A 22,790-nucleotide genomic window follows, 5' to 3' on the forward strand; every position below is an offset into this window, starting at 1 on the left:
CATGTGACAAATTGGATTTGATTTTAAATTAATATCCAACGTCAGTGACAACTGTGTGGAGTTTGTGACAGCAACTACGTGAGCTTATTACAGAAGGAATGTCCACCAGAGCTGTTGCCAGAGAATTGAATGTGAATTTTTCTAGTATAAGTCATGAAACTGAGGGGTATTTCTGTCTGTAATAAAGCCCTTTTGTGGGGAAACTCATTCTGATTGGCTGGGCCTTGCTCCCCAGTGGGTGAGTCAGTCTCCCAAGTGGGTGGGCCTTTGCCTTCCCAGGCCCACCCACTTCATGTGAAATCCATAGATTAGGGCCTAATAATTATTTTTTCAATTGACTGATTTCCTTACATGAACTGTACCTTAGTAAAATCGTTGAAATTTTTGCATGTTGCATTTATAGTTTTGTTCAGTATAGATCAAATCAAATCTTATTTGTCACATGCGCCAAATACAACAGGTGTAGACCTTACAGTGAAATGCTTACTTAGAAGCCCTTAACCAACAATGCAGTTTTAAGAAAATACCTAAAATAAAAAATAAAAGTAAGAGATAAGAATAACAAATAAATAAAGAGCAGCAGTAAATAACAATAGCTGGGCAGGGGCACCGGTGTCGAGGTAATATGTACATGTAGGTATAGTTGTGATAATAACAGAGAGTAGCAGCCGCAGGGGGAGGGAGGGGGGGGGGCAATGCAAATAGTCTGGGTAGCCATTTGATTAGCTATTCAGGAGTCTTATGGCTTGTGGGTAGAAGCTGTTTAGAAGACCCTACTGAGTATTTCCAACCCAACTTTTATATTGACACATAAAAATATTTCTGTCTCTTTAAGCCAACATAATTTATAGGCCTAATCCATTGGGGCATTTATTTAACTTTGGAAAATGTTTTAAAACCCACAAATTATGCAAATGTCACATAAATATGAACAAATATGAATCATTGTTAATGTTTGGACTGTTTTTTTGTTTATACACACACACACACACACACACACACACACACACATATATATATATACATAATAATTATAAATATATACTGAATAATTCCTATTGCGAGCGGAACTTTTATTTTGAAAACTTTTGAAATTCCGTGACCCGGACGTAGTTTTTTTCAATGTTGATGACGAAACGCTGGTGTAAGGAAGTGCACATCAAATTGGATAATGATTTAGCTACAATGATGCTAATTCAAATGTTAACAGTAAGTTATACTATGCATATATTTTGTTGAAGTATTGTTGTAGTAACACTAGTCGTTAGTTTGGTTGACATTAAACTCTGGTTGATTAATATTTTGCCGTTAGAGCCGCTACAGTTAATAGTTAGCTAGCTACTATAGCTTGAAATGTTGGGATATTTGACGAATGACTACCTGTTAGGGCTAGGCGGATGCTTGCTAGTCTTGGTAACTAGCTGCTGTACTAGTTACACTAGTTATCGTCGCCAGCAGGTAGCTAACTAACTAGCTAAGCGAGTTTGCAGGAGATAAGTTAAAGTTAACCAACTGCCCTCGTAGAGCCCTCGTAGAGCCAGTGGTTAAGGAACTTGTGAACGTACGTAGCTGGGTAACTAACTAGGCCTGGCTTGTTAGCAAACTAACGTTAGATAGTTTGTGTTAGCTTTCTAGTGTAAGTTAGTCGAAGTGTGTAGTCACGACCTTGTTCACTACAACGAACTAACTAGTTGGTGGTAGCTACTAATTCAGAATTTATGGTAGGTCAGTTAACTACTTACTTTGTATCCAATAAATATTGACCAATAAATAGCCTATAGCCAGCCTATCGTTACGTTCAGGATCACAGGGAGACCGATCACACCACATAGCAGGACTTTTTGACCACTCAGTTGTCATGACTGTTTGAATGTACAAGACAAGTATGCATAATTGCGTTTTTTAAAAATTGTTATTATTATATATTTTTAAAACCAGGCAGGTTAGTTAAAAACAAATTCTTATTTACAATGATGGCTTGGCAAGGGGCAAGTGTATCTTTACTTTTACTTGAGTAAAATTAAAGATACCTTTTAATAGAACATGACTTTAGTAAAAGGTAAAGTCACCCAATAAAATACTACTTGAGTAAAAGTCTAAAAGTATTTTTTTTATATACTTAAGTACCAAAAGTAATTGTAATTGCTAAAATATACGAAAGTATCAAAAGTAAATAATTTCCAATTCCTTACATAAAGCAAACCAGATGCCATCATTTTTATTTACGTATAGCCAGGGGCATGCTCCAACACTCAGACATCATTTATAAATAAGCATGTGTTTAGTGAGTCTGCCAAATCAGAGGCAGTAGGGATGACCAGGGATGTTCTCTTGATAAGTGTGTGAATTAGACAATTGTCCTGTTCTGATAAGCATTCAAAATGTACCGAGTACTTCTGGGTGTCAGGGAAAATGGAGTAAAAAGTACATTATTTTCTTTAGGAATGTAGTGAAGTCAAAAATATAAATAGTAAAGTATATATACCCCAAAAAAGACTTAAGTAGAACTTTAAAGTATTTTTACTTAAGAACTTTACACCACTGAGTGAAAATACTTTAAATTACTACTTAAGTTAGAGTTCATATGAGGAAATCAGTCAATTAATCTGTGGATTTCACATGACTGGTCACAGATGTGTAAAAGAAAAGAAATGGGCCTCAGGATCTCGTAACGGTATTTTTGTGCATTGAAATTGCCAATTGATAAAATGCAATTGTGTTCGTTGTTCGTAGCTTTTGCCGGCCATACCATAACCCCACCGCCACCATGGGGCACTCTGTTCACAACGTTGACATCAGAAAACCGCTAGCCCACACGACGCTATAAACATGGTCTGCGGTTGTTAGGCTGTTTGGATGTATTGCCAAATTCTCTTACACCGTAGCCCTGGCGCCGACAGAGATTGTCGCCTCGCTTCGCGTTCTTAGGAAACTATGCAGTATATTGTTTTTTTTGAATGTATTATTTGTTACACTGTTACCCCAGGAAATCTTAAGTCTTATCACATACAGCCGGGAAGTACTATTGGATATAAGAGCAACGGCAACTTACCAACATTACGAGCAGGAATACGACTTTCCCGAAGCGGATCCTCTGTTTGGACCACAGAACAATGGATTGGATCCCAGTAGGCGACCCAAAACAATGGCGCCGCAGAAGGGGCAGACGAAGCGGTCTTCTGGTCAGGCTCCATAGACGGGCACATCGCTCACCGCTCCCGAGTATACTACTCGCCAATGTCCAGTTTCTTGACAACAAGGTAGACGAATTTCGTGCAAGGGTTGCCTTCCAGAGAGACATCAGAGATTGTAACATTCTCTGTTTAACGGAAACATGGCTCTCTCGGGATACGTTAGCGGTACAGCCACCCGGTTTCTTCACGCATCGCTCCAACAGAAACAAACATCTCTCTGGTAAGAAGAAGGGTGGGTGTGTATGCCTTATGATTAACGAGTCGTGGTGTGATCATAACAACATACAGGAACTCACATCCTTTTGTTCACCTGACCTAGAATCCCTTACAATCAAATGCCGACCGCATTATCTACCAAGAGAATTCTCTTCGATTATAATCACAGTCGTGTATATTAGAGGTCGACCGATTATGGTTTTTCAACGCCGATACCGATTTATTGGAGGCCCGAAAAAGCCGATGCCGATTTATCAGCCGATTTTATTTATTTAAAAAATAAATCATTTGTTATTTGTAATAATGACAATTACAACAATACTGAATGAACACTTATTTTAACTTAATATAATACATCAATAAAATCAATTTAGCCTCAAATAAATAATGAAACATGTTCAATTTGGTTTAAATAATGCAAAAACAAAGTGTTGGAGAAGAAAGTAAAAGTGCAATATGTGCCATGTAGGAAAGCTAACATTTTAGTTCCTTGCTCAGAACATGAGAACATATGAAAGCTGGTGGTTCCTTTTAACATGAGTCTTCAATATTCCCAGGTAATAAGTTTTAGGTTGTAGTTATTATAGTAATTATAGGACTATTTCTCTATACGATTTGAATTTCATATACCTTTGACTATTGGATGTTCTTATAGGCACTTATTATTGCCAGTGTAACAGTATAGCTTCCGTCCCTTTCCTCGCTCCTACCTGGGCTCGAACCAGGAACACATCGACAACAGCCACCCTTGAAGCAGCGTTACCCATGCAGAGCAACTACTCCAAGTCTCAGAGTGAGTGATGTTTGAAACGTTATTAGCGCACACCCGGCTAACTAGCTAGCTATTTCACATTGGTTACGCCAGCCTAATCTTGGGAGTTGATAGGCTTGAAGTCATAAACAGCGCAATGCTTGAAGCATTGCGAAGAGCTGCTGGCTAAACGCACTAAAGTGCTGTTTGAATGAATGCTTACGAGTCTGCTGGTGCCTACCACCGCTCAGTCAGACTGCTCTATCAAATCATAGACTTAATTATAATATAATAAACACACAGAAATACGAGCCTTAGGTCATTAATATGGTCCAATCCGGAAACTATCATCTCGAAAACAAAACGTTTTTTTCTTTCACTGAAATACGGAACCGTTCCGTATTTTATCTAACGGGTGGCATCCCTAAGTCTAAATATTCCTGTTACATTGCACAACCTTCAATGTTATGTCATAATTTATGTAAAATTCTGGCAAATTAGTTCGCAACGAGCCAGGCGGCCCAAACTGTTGCATATACCCTGACTGCGTGCAATGAACGCAAGAGAAGTGACACAATTTCACCTGGTTAATATTGCCTGCTAACCTGGATTTCTTTTAACTAAATATGCAGGTTTAAAAATATATACTTGTACATTGATTTTAAGAAAGACATTGATGTTTATGTTTAGGTACACGTTGGAGCAATGACAGTCCTTTTTCGCGAATGCGCACCGCATCGATTATATGCAACGCAGGATAGGCTAGATAAACTAGTAATATCATCAACCATGTGTAGTTAACTAGTGATTATGATTGATTGATTGATTGTTTTTTATAAGATAAGTTTAATGCTAGCTAGCAACTTACCTTGGCTTCTTACTGCATTCGCGTAACAGGCAGGCTCCTCGTGGAGTGCAGTGTAAAGCAGGTGGTTAGAGTGTTGGACTAGTTATCCGTAAGGTTGCAAGATTGAATCCCCAAGCTGACAATGTAAAAATCTGTCGCTCTGCCCATGAACAAGGCAGTTAACCCACCGTTCCTAGGCCGTCATTGAAAATAAGAATCTGTTCTTAACTGACTTGCCTAGTTAAATAAAGGTGTAAATTTTTTTAATCGGCAAATCGTTGTCCAAAAATACCGATCACCGATTGTTTGAAAACTTGAAATCGGCCCCAATTAATCGGCCATTCCGATTTAATCAGTCGACCTCTAGTGTATATCCCCTCAAACAGACACCTCGACGGCCCTGAAAGAATTTCAGTGGACTCTGTAAACTGGAAACCACATATCCTGAGGCTGCATTTATTGTAGCTGGGGATTTTAACAAGGCTAATCTGAAAACAAGGCTCCCTAAATTTTATTAGCATATCGAATGCGCGACCCGGGCTGGCAAAATTCTGGATCATTGTTACTCTAACTTCTGCGACGCATACAAAACAGGAAACGCCCGTGCTCAATGCTGGTCTGACCAATCAGATTCCACGCTTCAAGATTGCTTCGATGACGTGGACTGGGATATGTTACGGATAGCCTCAGACAACAACATTGATGTGTACGCTGATTCGGTGAGCGAGTTTATTAGCAAGTGCATCGGTGATGCTGTACCTACGGTGACTATTAAAACCTTCCCCAACCAGAAACCGTGGATTGATGGCAGCATTCGCGCAAAACTGAAAGCGCGAACCACTGCTTTTAACCGTGGCAAGGTGACCGGAAACATGACCGAATACAAACAGTGTAGCTTTTCCCTCCGCAAGGCAATCAAACAAGCTAAGCGTCAGTATAGAGACAAAGTAGAGTCGCTATTCAACGGCTCAGACACGAGACGTATGTGGCAGGGTCTACAGTCAATCATGGATTACAAAAAGAGAACCAGCCCTGTCGCGGACCACGATGTCTTGCTCCCAGACAAACTAAACAACTTCTTTGCTCGCTTTGAGGACAATACGGTGCCACTGACATGGCCCGCAACCAAAATCTGCAGCACAGACAGCATCCCAAGCCGCGTCCTCAGAGCATGCGCAGACCAGCTGGCTGGTGTGTTAACGGACATATTCAATCAATCCCTATCCCAGTCTGCTGTTCCCACATGCTTCAAGAGGGCCACCATTGTTCCTGTTACCAAGAAAGCGAAGGTAACTGAGCTAAACGACTATCGCACCGTAGCACTCACTTCCGTCATCATGAAGTGCTTTGAGAGACTAGTCAAGGAACATATCACCTCCACCCTACCTGACACCCTAGACCCACTCCAATTTGCTTACCACCCCAATAGGTCCACAGACGACGCAATCACAATCACACTGCCCTAACCCATCTGGACAAGAGGAATACCTACAGTTGAAGTCAGAAGTTTACATACACTTAGGTTGGAGTCATTAAAACTCGTTTTTCAACCACTCCACAAATTTCTTGTTAACAAACTATAGTTTTGCCAAGTCGGTTAGGACATCTACTTTGTGCAGGACACAAGTAATTTTTCCAACAATTGTTTACAGATGGATTATTTCACTTATAATTCACTACCACAATTCCAGTTTACATAAACTAAGTTGACTGTGCCTTTAAACAGCTTGGAATTCCAGAAAAGGATGTCATGGCTTTAGAAGCTTCTGATAGGCTAATTGACATCATTTGAGTCAATTGGAGGTGTACCTGTGGATGTATTTCAAGGCCAACCTTCAAACTCAGTGCCTCTTTGCTTGACATTGTGGGAAAATCAAAAGAAATCAGCCAAGACCTCAGAAAATAAATTGTAGACCAAGTCTGGTTCATCCTTGGGAGCAATTTCCAAAAGCCTGAAGGTACCACGTTCATCTGTACAAACAATAGTACGCCAGTATAAACACCATGGGACCACGCAGCTGTCATACCTCTCAGGAAGGAGATTCATTTTGTCTCCTAGAGATGAACGTACTTTGGTGTAAAAAGTGCAAATCAATCCCAGAACAACAGCAAACGACCTTGTACAAAAGTATCTATATCCACAGTAAAACGAGTCCTATATCGACATAACCTGAAAGGCTGCTCCGCAAGGAAGAAGGCACTGCTCCAAAACTGCCATAAAAAGCCAGACTACGGTTTGCAACTGCACATGGGGACAAAGATCATACTTTTTGGAGAAATGTCCTCTGGTCTGATGAATAGAACTGTTTGGCCATAATGACCATTATTCTTTTTGGAGGAAAAAGGGGGATGCTTGCAAGCCGAAGAACGCCATCCCAACCGTGAAGCACGGGGGTGGCAGCATGTTGTGGGGGTGCTTTGCTGCAGGAGGGACTGGTGCACTTCACAAAATAGATGGCATCATGAGGATGGAAAATTGTGGATATATTGAAGCAACATCTCAAGACATCAGTCAGGAAGTTAAAGCTTGGTCGCAAATGGGTCTTCCAAATGGACAATGACCCCAAACATACTTCCAAAGTTGTGGCAAAAGGCTTAAGGACAACAAAGTCAAGGTATTGGAGTGGCCATCACAAAGCTCTGACCTCAATCCTATAGACAATTTGTGGGCAGTTCTGAAAAAGCGTGTGCGAGCAAGGAGGCCTACAAACCTGACTCAGTTACACCAGCTCTGTCAGGAGGAATGGGCCAAAATTCACCCAACTTATTGTGGGAAGCTTATGGAAGGCTACCCAAAACGTTTGACCCAAGTTAAACAATTTAAAGGCAATGCTACCAAATACTAATTGAGTGTATGTAAACTTTTGACACACTGGGAATGTGATGAAAGAAATAAAAGCTGAAATAAATCATTCTCTCTCTTTTTCTGACTTTTCACATTCTTAAAATAAAGTGGTGATCCTAACTGCCCTAAGCCTCGAATTTTTTACTAGGATTAAATGTCAGGAATTGTGAAAAAATTTGTTTAAATGTATTTGGCTAAGGTGTATGAAAACTTCCGACTTCAACCGTATGTAAGAATGCTGTTCATCGATTACAGCTCAGCATTTAACACCATTGTACCTTACAAACTAGTCATTATATTCCAGACCCTTGGTCTCGACCTCGCCCTGTGCAACTGGGTCCTGGACTTTCTGACAGGCCGCCCCCAGGTGGTGAGGGTTGGAAACAACATTTCCACCCCACTGATCCTCAACACTGGGGCCCCACAAGGGTGTGTTCTCAGCCCTATCCTGTACTCCCTGTTCACCCATGACTGCGTGGCCATGCACGCCTCCAACTCAATCATCAAGTTTGCAGACGACATTACAGTGGTAGGCTTGATTACCAACAACGACGAGACGGCCTTCATGGAGGAGGTGAGGGCCCTCGGAATGTGGTGTCAGGAAAATAACTTCACACTCAACATCAACAAAACAATGGAGATGATCGTGGACTTCAGGAAACAGCAGAGTGTACACCCTCCTATCGACATCGATGGGACAGTAGTGGAGAAGGTGGAAAGTTTCAAGTTCCTCGACGTACACATCACGGACAAACTGAAATGATCCACCCACACAGACAGTGTGGTGAAGAAGGCGCAGCAGTGTCTCTCCAACCTCAGGAGGCTGAAGAAATTCGGCTTGTCACCAAAAACACGCACAAACTTTTACAGATGCACAATCGAGAGCATCCTGTCGGGCTGTATCACCGCCTGGTACGGCAACTGCACCGCCCACAACCGTAAGGCTCTCCAGAGGGTAGTGAGGTCTGCACAACGCATCACCGGGGGCAAACTTCCTGCCCTCCAGGACACCTACACCACCCGATGTTACAGGAAGGCCAAAAAGATCATCAAGGACAACAACCACCCGAGCCACTGCCTGTTCACCCCGCTATCATCCAGAAGGCGAGGTCAGTACAGGTGCATCAAAGCTGGGACCGAGAGACTGAAAAACAGCTTCTATCTCAAGGCCATCAGACTGTTAAACCGCCATCACTAACATTGAGTAGCTGCAGCCAACATACTGACTCATCTCTAGCCACTTTAATAATAAAAATTGGATGTAATAAATTTATCACTAGTCACTTTAAACAATGCCACTTTATATAATGTTTGCATACCCTACATTATTCATCTCATATCTATATACTGTACTCTATACCATCTACTGCATCTTGCCTATGCTGTTCGGCCATTGCTCATCCATATATTTATATGTACATGTTCTTATTCATTCCTTTACATTTGTGTGTATAAGGTAGTTGTTGTGAAATTGTTAGATTACTTGTTAGATATTACTGCATGGTCGGAACTAGAAGCACAAGGATTTTGCTGCACTCGCATTAACATCTTCTAACCATGTGTATGTGGCAATAAAATTTGATTTGATTCGTAAAAGACGTTGGCGGCGACTTATGGTAGAGAAATTAACGTTACATTCTCTGGCAACAGCTGTGGTGGACATTCCTGCAGTCAGAATACCAATTGCACGCTCCCTCAATACTTGAGACATCTGTGACGTTGTGTAACAAAACTGAACAGGACATTTTAGAGTGCCCTTTTATTATCCACAGAACAAGGTGCACCTGTGTAATGATCATGCTGTTTAATCAGCTTTTTGATATGGTACACCTGTCAGGTGGGATGGCCCGTGATGGCACAAGGTCGGTATGACAATCTAGATACCGCCCAAGCCTAGTTTCCGCCACTCCAAAAAATAAGCTAAACAAAACTTCATGAATTGTTTTTAATTTCTCTATGGTAAACATTGTCAGTGTAAACTGAAATGACAAAAAACTGAAAGTATGTAAAAACGATAATGGAGCAATATATTTTTGAATAAGAATCTTTGAGAACTAACAAATGAAAAATTGGGGAGAATCTAAAATTCATAAAATGCCGTGGCATGTGGCCACAATTTTGTTAAAATGTTTGAGTCGCTCAGATAGCATAAGAACACAGGATAAGCCATGTCACAATGAAAAAGAATTGCAAGACATTAGCTTCAAAGCTGAAATGTTTTATCTCAGCCCCAAGACAAAAAGTGTGTCATTGCTTTAAAAAGCAAAATATTGTCTCTGTGGCCAAGAGGGCCTTTAAAAAATGTTGGCCACTACCATGCCCCCCACAATCATTGCAGCTCAAGAACTGAATTCAACTTCCTCTTGCAAGTAACGCCCATGAGCAGTACGCAGTCAGACCAATCTATCTTAGATGCTCCTATTTTTCAGATGTCATGGAGAAATGTGCTGAGTAGTGCAATTTCTGTTTTGAAACATGGTTTTTATTTATGATTTTAACAGTCCATAATTGAGTAGACTTTGTGCTGTAAGAACTGAACACTTGAATGTTGCCTACATGAATGTCATATTTGACCAAGCTCTGGCTAGGCAAACCATTATAGTATGTGTTAGACTGAGCCCCAACTAAATCCTTTTCCTCCCTCCCCCTTTGTTCCAGGTGCCTAGTCAAACCTTGCCTTAGTGTGGAACCCCCGGCCCGGGTATGGCTCTAATCGAGGGGGTGGGGGACGAGGTCACCCTACTCTTTGGGGCGGTCCTCCTGCTGCTGGTACTGGTGATTGCCTGGGCCTCCACGCATACGGCCGAGCCCCCCGAAAACCTCTTCACTACACCCCCTACCTCCGCCTCCTCCTCTTCAGTCTCTGCCTCCCTCCCGCTCCGGACCGCCACCTCTGATCAGCACCCGGCTCCCAATAACATCACCACCAATGAAAGCGACAGTTCGGAGTTGCCACCTACCACAACCACTCTGGTCAGCCTGACCCCACCTTTGGGGGAGGAAGGTAAGGCAGAGGCAGGAGGACAGATTCCTGAGGGGGGTGGAGAAAGGGTAGTAGATGGGGCAGGTGGAGAGAGCAGCCTTCTGGAAGAAGAGGGGTCGGGCTTCACGAGGGATGGTGTGAGACACCGAGAGGGCGTCGGAGGTGGCCAGGCTAGAGCCGGCCCCTCTCCTTCCCCTTCTTTCCCCACCCCGAGTCCACTAGACAGTGCCTCAAGTGACAGCCACTTCCCTGATGTGGATACTGCTGCCGCTGCCGAGAGGAACATGGTCTTGCGTCTTAAGTTCCTCAACGACACAGAGAGGATGGCCCAGGTCAAGCCTGAGGACACCATTGGTTACATCAAAAGGTACCTATTCTTTTGAGGTTTGTATCCATCTATTGCATTTGGCCTATTTATTCATATGAACACTGAGACATGCATTCAATTTGGTTGGCCTCCTAGTTAAGAGGGCGGCTTACCCACCATACAAGTAGACCTACACTTCTTCCTATTTTTTCAGGGACTATCTACAAGTTTAAACATGTATTTTTTTAAATGTAATTTAACCTTTATGCAGAGACTTGCAGGGATTAACCAAGTGCAAGGCTAACTCATTCTCAACAGAGCCTTCTCACAGCATTCTGTCTCTCCTTATAGATCTTGGGGATGGTGACACACATGGCAAGGTGTTTCAGGATGCTTTTTAGGCTGACTTACAGCATCAAGGGAATTGACTTAATAGTCTTCCAAATACTTAGGCAGAAAGTAGGGATTTGTGGGTTCTAGTAAGATTGTTTGAATATAATCCGTATGGTTAAGATTTGGGTAGTGTGTTTACATAGATTCAAACTGGTGCCGACCACTATTGAGGCTGGCAGAGGTGAAGGGGTGGGTGTGTATCAATCAGACCTGGTTTCATAGAAATATATTTCAATTACTTTCAAATACATTTGGCAAAAAGCATTTAGATTAGGTTATTTGAAAATACACCTATATTTAATTGAGTATTGAAATGCATTTAGAAAGTATTGGCAGGCATTTACAACTACGTCTATTTGTAGAAGACTAGTTGTTTTGGGTTGTGTATTTGAAAATACCTAAAACACGAAAGTGTATTTCCAAATAAAAATACTGCTGCTTGTGGCAACATACTGCTGAGTCTCATTTGAAGATAGTTAACCTCTTGGGGCTAGGTGGGACGCTAGCGTGCCACCCGTGGTGCACTCCATCAACAGCAGGTGCATTTCAAGAGCGGCAAATTTGAATCCAAATAAATGTCAAAATTCAAATTTTTCAAAAATACAACTATTTTACACCATTTGAAAGATAAACATCTCCTTAATCTAACCACGTTTTACGATTTCAAAAAGGTTTTACGGCGAAAGCATAAATTTAGAGTATGTTAGGACAGTACATTTACAAGAGTTGTGTGTAATGTTTTGTCAAGTCAAAGACAGGGTCACCAAAACCATAAAACCAGCTAAAATGATGCACTAACCTTTTACAATCTCCATCAGATGACACTCCTAGGACATTATGTTAGACAATGCATGCATTTTTTGTTCTATCAAGTTCATATTTATATCCAAAAACAGCGTTTTACTATGGCATTGATGTTGAGGAAATCGTTTCCCTCCAATAACCGGCAGTCAAGTCAGCGTCACAAATTAAATAATTAAAATTAGAAAACATTGGTAAAATATTATATTGTCATTTAAAGAATTATAGATTTACATCTTTTGAACGCAATCAACTTGCCAGATTTAAAAATAACCTTACTGGGAAATCACACTTTGCAATAATCTGAGCACTGCGCCCAGAAAAATACGCGTTGCGATACAGACTAGACGTCATGTTGGGGAGATCTAAAATCGAAAATACTATGTAAATAATCCATTACCTTTGATTCTCTTCATCAGATGTCACTTCCAGGTATCACAGGTCCATAACGAATGTAGTTTTGTTCAAAAAAGCTCATCATTTATGTCCAAAAATCTCCGTCTCGTTAGCACATGATGTAAGCCAGCCGGACTTCTCGTCATGAACGAGGGGAAAAAATATATTTCCGTTCGTTCAAACATGTCAAACGTTGTATAGCATAAATCATTAGGGCCTTTTTTAACCAGAACATGAATAATATTCAAGGTGGACGAATGCATACTCTTTTATAACGTATTGGAACGAGGGTACCCAACATGAACTCGCGCGCCAGAGTCTAATCGGCCATCACCGTTCCATGGCTCTTGTTCGGTCAGATCTCCCTCCAGAAGACTCAAAACACTTTGTAAAGGCTGGTGACATCTAGTGGAAGCAATAGGAAGTGCCAAAATATTCCTAAACCCCTGTGTTTTTCAATGGGATAGGTTTAAAGTCAATACAACACATCAGGTATCCACTTCCTGTCAGAAAATGTCTCAGGGTTTTGCCTGCCAAATGAGTTCTGTTATACTCACAGACACCATTCAAACAGTTTTAGAAACTTTAGTGTTTTCTATCCATATATAATAAGTATATGCATATTCTAGTTACTGGGTAGGATTAGTAACCAGATTAAATCGGGTACATTTTTTTTATCCAGACGTGCAAATGCTGCCCCCTAGCCCCAACAGGTTAAGGGCACCACATTATAAATTGTACACTATGTAGCTTATTTCAGTGGGAAACCATTGTTTATGTTTTAGGATTAGATTTACTAAGGGACGTTCTATATGAATTCAATCACTCTTTTACCTCACCCCCTTTGATTTGAACAAAACCTTCCATACATGTTTGCCCATGGTAGAAGTGGTCAGAAAGTGACGTGTTGGACCTGAATTACAAAATATTAAGGAGATGGAGGTTCTCAAAGTTTACCCGTCTGCAAATGTAATGACCCCCCCCCCCCAAAAAGACATTTACATAAGTATTCAGACCCTTTGCTATGAGAATCAAAATTGAGCTAAGGTGCATCCTGTTTCCATTGATCATCCTTGAGATGTTTCTACAACTTGATTGGAGTGCACCTGTTGTAAATTCAATTGATTGGACATGATTTGGAAAGGCACACACCTGTTTGGAACCACCAAGACTCATCCTAGAGCTGGCCGCCCGGCCAAACTGCGCATCGGGGGAGAAGGACCTTGGTTAGGGAGGTGACCAAGACACAATGGTCACTCTGACAGAGGTCCGGAGTTTTTCTGTGGAGATGGGAGAACCTTCTAGAAGGACAACCATCTCTACAGCACTCCACCAATCAGGCCTTTATGATAGAGTGGGAGACGAAAGTCACTCCTCAGTAAAATGCACGACAGACCGCTTGGAGTTTGCCAAAAGGCACCTAAAGGACTCTCAGACCATGAGAAACCAGATTCTCTGTTCTGATGAAACCAAGATTGAACTTTTTGGCCTGAATGCCAAGCATCATGTCTGGAGGAACCCTGGCACCATCCCTACTGTGAAGCGTGGTGGTAGCATCATGGTGTGGGGATGTTTTTCAGTGGCAGGGACTGGGAGACTAGTCAGGATTGAGGGTAAGATGAATAGAGCAAAGTACAGAGAGATCCTTGATGAAAACCTGCTCCAGAGCCCTTTAAGACCTCAGACTGGGGCAAAAGTTCACCTTCCAACAGGACAACCACCCTAAGCACATAGCCAAGACAACGCAGGAGTGGCTTCGGGACAAGTCTCTGAATGTCCTTGAGTGGCCCAGCCAGTGTCCGGACTTGAACCCGATCGAACATCTCTGGAGAGACCTGAAAATAGCTGTGCTGCGACGCTCCCCATCCAACCTGACAGAACTTGAGTGGATTTGCAGAGAAGAATGGGACAAACCCCCCAAATACAGGTGTGTCAAGCTTGTAGCATCATCCCCAAGAAGACTCAATGCTCTAATCGCTGCCAAATGTGCTTCAACAAAGTACTGAGTAAAGGGTCTGAATACTTATGTAAATGTATTATTTCAGTTTTTGTTTTTAATACATTTGCAAAAATATCTAAAAAACAGTTTTTGCTTTGTTATGGGGTATTGTGTGTCGATTGGGGGGGACTATTTAATCCATTTTAGAATAAGTCTGTAACGTAACAAAATGTGCAACAGGCCAAGGGGTCTGAATACTTTCCAAATGCGTTGTAAATTATCCAAAAACTGTCATAGCTCAGAGCCTATTTTACTATAGAAAGTTACTGAGGAATAATTATCCCATGAAAAAAATGTTTTGGGGGCATGATCTTTGCATCTGCAACTGTGTGTCTGAGTTTCATTATTCTAAACGATTCATTCATGATCATCCATAATCATGGTAGCATCCACGTTAATCTAGAAGTGCTCAAACATATTCTATTCTTATTTACAATAAAAGTAACTCCAAAATGACACTAGATTACTTAACAATTCATTTCTATTGGGCACAACATAATTCCAAACACGACCAAAACAAACTGCAAATGCATCCGACAAGTTTGTAGTCACAAGCTTGATGTAGTCATTGCGTGCTAGGAATATGGAATCAAATAAACTTTTGACAAAATTGAATACACTAAGTGAATTTGTCCAAACACTTATGTCCCCTTCAAATGTGGGGACTAGATACATAAAGTGATTTAATTTCTAAACAGTAAATCAGATAGGTATGAAAATACCCTGAAATAAAAGGTGACGTACTGTCACGTCATATAAAACATTGTATATCAAATAGAAAATGCTGGAGTATAGAGCCAAATTTAAAGTTTTAGCTTCACTGTCCAAATAAGTAGGGGAGGTTAGCCATTGGTTCTTGAGGAATATAACTTATGTCTCATGAACTTATACTGAACAATTATATAAACGCAACATGTAAAGTATTCATGAGCTGAAATAAAAGATCCCAGAAGTTTTCCATGCACACAAAGTTAAAACTGTTTATGTCCATTACTGAGCATTTCTCCTTTGCCAAGATAATCCATCCACCTGACATGTGTGGCATATCAAGAAGCTTGTGCTGGAGACAATAAAAGGCCACTTTTAATGATGTTTTCTCACACAATGCCAAGTTGTGAGGAGTGTGCAATTGGCATGCTGACTGCATGAATGCCTACCAGAGCTGTTGCCAGAGTATCAGGCAGATTGCAGACAGCATGTGTGGCATAGTGTGGGCAAGCGGTGGGTTCATGGTATGGGCAGGCATAAGCTACGGTCAACAAACACAATTGCATTTTATCGATTGAAATTTGAATGCACAGAGATACCGTGATGAGATGCTGAGGCCCATTGTCGTGCCATTCTTCCATCACCTCATGTTTCAGCATGATAATGCACGGCCCCATGTTGCAAGGATCTGTACACAATTCCTGGAAGCTGAAAATGTCCCAGTTCTTCCATTGCCTGCGTACTCACCAGACATGTCACCCATTGAGCATGTTTGGGATGCTCTGGATTGACGTGTACGACAGTGTGTCCAGTTCCCGCCAATATCCAACAACTTCGCACAGCCATTGAAGAGGAGTGGGACATCAAGCCACAATCATCAGCTTGATCAACTCTATGCGAAGGAGATGTTGCGCTGCGTGAGGCAAATGGTCACACCAGATACTGACTGGTTTTCTGATCCACGCCCCTTCTTTTTTTATTTAAAGGTATCTGACCAACAGATGGATTTCACATGATTGGGAGTATAGATATGCATAGATTTGGGCCAAATGAACTATCCTACCCCAGCAGAAGCTAAAATATAAGGACAAATCTAGCATTATGGATGTGACACCCCTACGCAATATCACAACTTTAATGTCTTGGAGAATGGACAAACAGAACATACATTAAACATTTGGTGTGTGTTTCTATTGTCCCCCTTGGTGAGGGAGTATACCCCAAAAAGCAGACCTTATGGATGTGAATGGCCAAGCTTTTTGGGGAGATTGAACATATTAGCAAAAGTCTGATTTCGTAAGGCTTGGGTAAAAACATGGATAGCCATTTCGAAGGAAAGCTCTGCTGAACACAAATCATACATTTGAAAATATTGTTATTTCCAATATTACCTTTGAGAGAAGAAACAACTGTTATGGAAGTTACACTCTTTCTTATGGATGGGACTGAGTCTGAAATAGACATTTGTTGTCGCCTGGAACATTTTTATAATATTATTATTATTTCAGCAGAAGGTAAAGTACTTTAGGGTAGCCTGAATAATACACTGCATAGGCTAAGGCCAGGCACCACACCCTAATAGGGTAATTTGTACTCTTTACATACACTGAGTGTACAAAACATTAAGAACACCTTCCTAATATTGACTTGCACCCCATTTTTCCCCCTCAAAACAGCCTTAATTCATTGGGGCATGGACTCTACAAGGTGCTGAAAGCATTCCACAGGGATGTTGGTCCATGTTGTGTCCAATGCTTCCCACATTTGTGTCAAGTTGGCTGGATGTCCTTTGGGTGGTGGACCATTCTCAAAATGTTGAGCGCAAACCCAGCAGTGTTGCAGTTCTTGACACAAACTGGTGCGCCTGGCACCTACTGCTATACCCTGTTCAAAGGCACTTAAATCTTGTCTTGGCCATTCACCCTCTGAATGGCACACATACACAATCCATGTCTCAATTATTGTCTCAAGGCTTAAAAATCCTTCTACACTGATTGAAGTGGATTTAACCTCTCTGGGCTAGGCGGGACGAATTTGTCCCACCTACGTAACAGCCACTTGAAGCCTGTGGCGCGATTTTCAAAACCTTAAAAATCCTATTACTTCAATTTCTCAAACATATGACTACTTTACAGCTATTTAAAGACAAGACTCTCGTTAATCTAACCACACTGTCCGATTTCAAAAAGGCTTTACAACGAAAGCAAAACATTAGATTATGTCAGCAGAGTACCAAGCCAGAAATAATCAGACACCCATTTTTCAAGCCAGCATATAATGTCACCAAAACCCAGAAGACAGCTAAATGCAGCACTCACCTTTGATGATCTTCATCAGATGACAACCCTAGGACATTATGTTATACAATGCATGTTTTGTTCAATCAAGTTCATATTTATATCAAAAACCAGCTTTTTACATTAGCATGTGACGTTCAGGGGAATTCGCTAACATTTTACTAAATTACTCACGATAAACGTTCACAAAAAGCATAACAATTATTTTAAGAATTATAGATACAGAACTCCTCTATGCACTCGATATGTCCGATTTTAAAATAGCTTTTTGGTGAAAGCACATTTTGCAATATTCTAAGTATAGCCCAGGCATCACGGGCTAGCTATTTAGACACCCGGCAAGTTTAGCACTCACCATAATCATATTTACTATTATAAAAGTTTGATTACCTTTTGTTGTCTTCGTCAAAATGCACTCCCAGGACTGCTACTTCAATAACAAATGTTGGTTTGGTCCAAAATAATCCATCGTTATATCCCAATAGCGGCGTTTTGTTCGTGCGTTCCAGACACTATCCGAAATGGTAAAGAAGGGTCGTGCGCATGGCGCAATTCGTGACAAAAAAATTCTAAATATTCCATTACCGTACTTCGAAGCATGTCAACCGCTGTTTAAAATCAATTTTTATGCCATTTTTCTCGTAGAAAAGCGATAATATTCCGACAGGGAATCTCCTTTTCGGCAAACAGAGGAAAAAATCACAAAGGCGGGGGCGGTCGGGTCAGATAGAGATGGAAAAGAAGTTCAAGAAATGGTCAGACAGGCCACTTCCTGTAAAGGAATCTCTCAGGTTTTGACCTGCCATTTGAGTTCTGTTATACTCACAGACACCATTCAAACAGTTTTAGAAACTTTAGGGTGTTTTCTATCCATATGTAATAAGTATATGCATATTCTAGTTACTGGGTAGGAGTGGTAACCGGATTAAATCGGGTATGTTTTTTTATCCAGCCGTGTCAATACTGCCCCCTAGCCCTAACAGGTTTTAACAAGCGCCATCAATAAGGGATCATAGCTTTCACCTGGTCAGTCTTTCATGGAAAGAGCAGGTCTTCGTAATGTTTTGTACAGTCAGTGTATATCACAATTGACCTTAACCCCTGGTCGGCATACGGGACGGACATCCAGCGAAAAATCCTATCGCCATTAGCATAACGAAATTATTAATTTTTTTTTCAAATATAGGACTATGTTATATCGTTTTATAGATACACCTCTCCTGAATCGAACCATGTTGTCCGATTTCAAAAAGGCTTTACAGCAAAAGCAAAACATTAGATTATGTTAGAGGAGTATATCGTAAAAGTAGCCACATAGCCATTTTCCGACCAACCACATGCATCACAAATAACCAAAAAACAGCTAAATGCAGCACTAACCTTTGACAATCTTCATCAGATGACACTCCTAGGACATCATGTTACACAATACATGCATTCTTTTGTTCGATAAAGTTCATATTTATATATAAAAACAGCATTTTACATCGGCGCGTGACGTTGACTAACTATTTTCCCTCAAATGCATCCGGTTAAACAGCGCTACAATTTACTAAATTACTATTCGAAAACATTTTTAAAATGTAATATTGTCATTCTAAGATTTATAGATGAATATCTCTTGAAAGCACCTGTAATGCCAGATTTAAAAATAACTTTACTGGGTAATCACACTTTGCGATAAAAGGGGATGCGATACTCAAAAAATAGACTACCGTTACAGGTCAGCGCCATCTTGGAACAATCGCATATCAAATCTAGTCTTGTATACTATTGTCAATAATCCCTTACCTTTGATTATCTTCATCAGAAAGCACTTCTAGGAATCCCAGGTCCACAACAAATGTATTTTCGTTCGAAAAAGTTCATCCTTTATGTTCCAATAGCTTGTTCTTGTTAGCGCGTTCTGAAGGCTGCACCAAAAGTTCCGTCGTGCACGGGACTCCACTTTCGAAAAAAATGCATTTTATTTTATTTTATTTAGGTTCGGTCAAACATGTCAAACGTTGTATAACATAAATCTTTAGGGTCTTTTTCAACTAGAGCTCCAATAAGATTCAAGGGGGACGATTGCATTGTGTTTCAAAACGTTTCGAAAGGGGAGGGTAGCCAGGGACGCCTGCGTCATAATGGTGATGGCCCTCTCCGTGTGACCACGTACCACTGCGTCTCATTCATTCATTTTTCACAGTAGAAGGCTCAAATCACTTTTTAAAGACTGGGGACATCTAGTGGAAGCAATGAACCATTGCTCACTGTGTGATTTACAGGCAAACTGATGAAGTTGAGTCGGCAATTCAGAATTCCACTTCCTGTTACGATCGGTCTTGGGGTTTTGACTGCCATATGAGTTCTGTTATACTCACAGACACCATTCAAACAGTTTTAGAAACTTTAGGGTGTTTTCTATCCACAAGTATTAATTATATGCATATCCTAGCTTCTGAGTTTGAGTAGGAGGCCGTTTAAAATGGGCACGAATCTTTTTCTAAAATCGCTGTAGCGCCCCCTATCCTAGGCGAACGACAAGAGGTTAACCAGTTGAATGTAGACACAAATTTGAGATTTGTAATAAAATATACATGTGCCTATACCACCAATTAAATTGGAGACCAAATAAAACCTTGATGGAAGTTAGCTTTACAGAGTTTCAAGATGATCTGATGTAAGGTGCATGTTTTACAAAAACATGGATGATGTTACATTGCAGTTGCAATTGTCCCTCTATCTTGTTACATGACTTTAGAACTTGCAAATAAATCCCAGGACACTTCAGTGTGGTCTGTATTACTTAACTGAGATGTTAACTTCATAACAAACACTGGGGGACAGCTGTGAGTACCAACATAATAGTCAACATTCATGCAATTTCTTACTTAAACTCTTCATATAAAGCACACATTCCAACATGTAGTTCATGACATCTGCTAGATCATCTGGTCTGAGACCGCTCTCGGCAGATGTTGTCCACATGTTGCATGTGGTCTTCCCGGAGGTTAACCACAATATGAGAGTGATGGCGTCCAGCAGAAAACTACCTAACTCTGATGTAACCCGTGTCCTTTCTCCCCAACCCCACTTCAGGACCTACTTCGCCGGTCAAGAGCACCAGGTGCGCCTCATCTACCAGGGCCAGCTGCTACAGGACGATGGCCAGACCCTGGCCTCGCTAAACCTGGCTGACAACTGCGTCTTGCACTGCCACATCTCCCAGCATGCCACCAGGGCAGCACCAGCAGGGGCCCGGGCTGCCGACCAGGTCCACGTGGCCCTCAACGTGGGCAGCCTCATGGTGCCCCTGTTTGTGCTCATGCTGTCTGTGCTCTGGTACTTCCAGATCCAGTACCGCCAATTCTTCACCGCGCCCGCCACCGCGTCACTGGTGGGCATCACCATTTTCTTTAGCTTTGTGGCGTTTGCGGTCTATCGCCGCTGAGGTGAGTTTCCCTTTGGTACGAGCCACATCCCGGATGTTCTTAATGAGCTTTAGTTAATTTGCAGTAGTAAAAGTGGCTCCGGATTGTCTTGTTCTATTTATCTGCGCTGGTGTGGAACAGCAAGACCGACAGCTATTGCCTCAGTAGGTGTCCTCTAGTCTACCATATTGTGTTTTCACATGAGTGCAGATGAAGGGGAGATGAGGAGGCCATTTTAGACTATCGAGATGTACCCTTACTTAGCTCCCCTCCCTTTGTGGCCACAATTCTCTGTGAAACAAGCTTTTTTTCCACACTTTCCTTCCCCAAATGCTCCATTCAAGTAAAGAAAAATGTCACCAGATGGATGTGCTATGATGATTTATTTCCCTGTGTTTTTTCTGTATAGCGATTCTCATTGTGCCTATCCTAATATTACAGTTTTTTTCTGATGTATTCTGGTATGCTACCGCCTCCAGTTTAGTTGGTGCTTGCCTATAGATGAGTCTATTTTTGGGGCTTACCCCATTTTGACTCGAGGCAAGACTTGGACTAGGCCAGAGGACAATTTGTCTGTTTGCCTGTCTGCAGTCTTTCTCACTGCAGTGATGGAGGTTCAACTGCTGTTGTGCTGTATGTATGTATGTATGTATGTTGGGACTTAAAGCCTAATTTTTGTTTAAAATATGGCTTTTGAAAGGAAAAGATTAAAATTCTATTAAATCATTCTTTTATTTACTGCTGGCTTTTGTGTGTGCATCTTTTGAAGAGGTTTTCAATATTTCAACATCGGGTTTGCATCAGTCATTGTTTTTGGGCTTGAAGCTCTATAATTCATTTTCAATATTAACTATTCAATTATTAAAGCTACAGACTGGGATTTGGGAAGTTGTTCGAAGGTCATTTTAATTTGTGATATTTACCCATCGATTTTTGAATAATTCATTATCTGCACCCCAGTAAATCAATGGATTTGATTAATTAGATTCAATGCAATTTCATCTTTGGACTGCGCAGATCCCGAAGCTTCTGCGCATGTACGGGATACTCTGCTCTACTCATTCGGCTTCCCAGAGAACAAGTTACTCTGGTGAATTTCATTGATGAATGGCGCTCGTTTAATGAAGTTAGATCAAAGCTGAATCAATGTCTGCAAGATCACATAATGAGAGTATTCTACATAATAGAACCAAAAATAATAAAACAGTATAACATTATTTTAAGACAAAAAATGCCACCTTATGATTGGTTGCATTTTTCTCTCGTAGCCAAAACTCAATGTGCGCCACTAGGCAAAATATTGGTGGAGTGCTGCAGAGATGGTTGTCCTTCTGGAAGGTTCTCACATCTCCACAGAGGATCTCTGGAGCTCTGTCAGAGTGACCATCGGCTTCTTGCTCACCTCCCTGACCAGGGCCCTTCTCCCCCAATTGCTCAATTTGGCCAGGCGGCAAGCTCTAGGAAGAGTCTTGGTAGTTCCAAACTTCTTCCATTTAAGAATTATGGAGGCCACTGTGTTCTTGGGGACCTTCAATGCTGCAGAAATGTTTTGGTACTGTTCCCCAGATTTGTGCCTCGATACAATCCTGTCTCGGAGCTCCTTTGACCTCATGGTTTGGTTTTTGCTCTGACATGCA

General features: G+C 41.3%; 1 protein-coding gene across 1 annotated transcript; it reads left to right on the forward strand.

Annotated features, from left to right (window-relative positions):
* Positions 1–1,118: 1,118 nt before the first annotated feature.
* tmub1 (transmembrane and ubiquitin-like domain containing 1) lies at positions 1,119–21,891 on the forward strand. The gene is made up of 3 exons (XM_014139075.1): positions 1,119–1,209; positions 10,512–11,203; positions 20,822–21,891. The coding sequence occupies exons 2-3, from the start codon at positions 10,557–10,559 to the stop codon at positions 21,171–21,173; spliced, it is 999 nt and encodes a 332-aa protein (XP_013994550.1). The 5' UTR covers positions 1,119–1,209; positions 10,512–10,556; the 3' UTR covers positions 21,174–21,891.
* The last annotated feature ends 899 nt before the right edge of the window (positions 21,892–22,790 follow it).

Source organism: Salmo salar, chromosome ssa14 (assembly GCF_905237065.1).
Source record: "Salmo salar chromosome ssa14, Ssal_v3.1, whole genome shotgun sequence".
Lineage (NCBI taxonomy): Eukaryota > Metazoa > Chordata > Actinopteri > Salmoniformes > Salmonidae > Salmo > Salmo salar.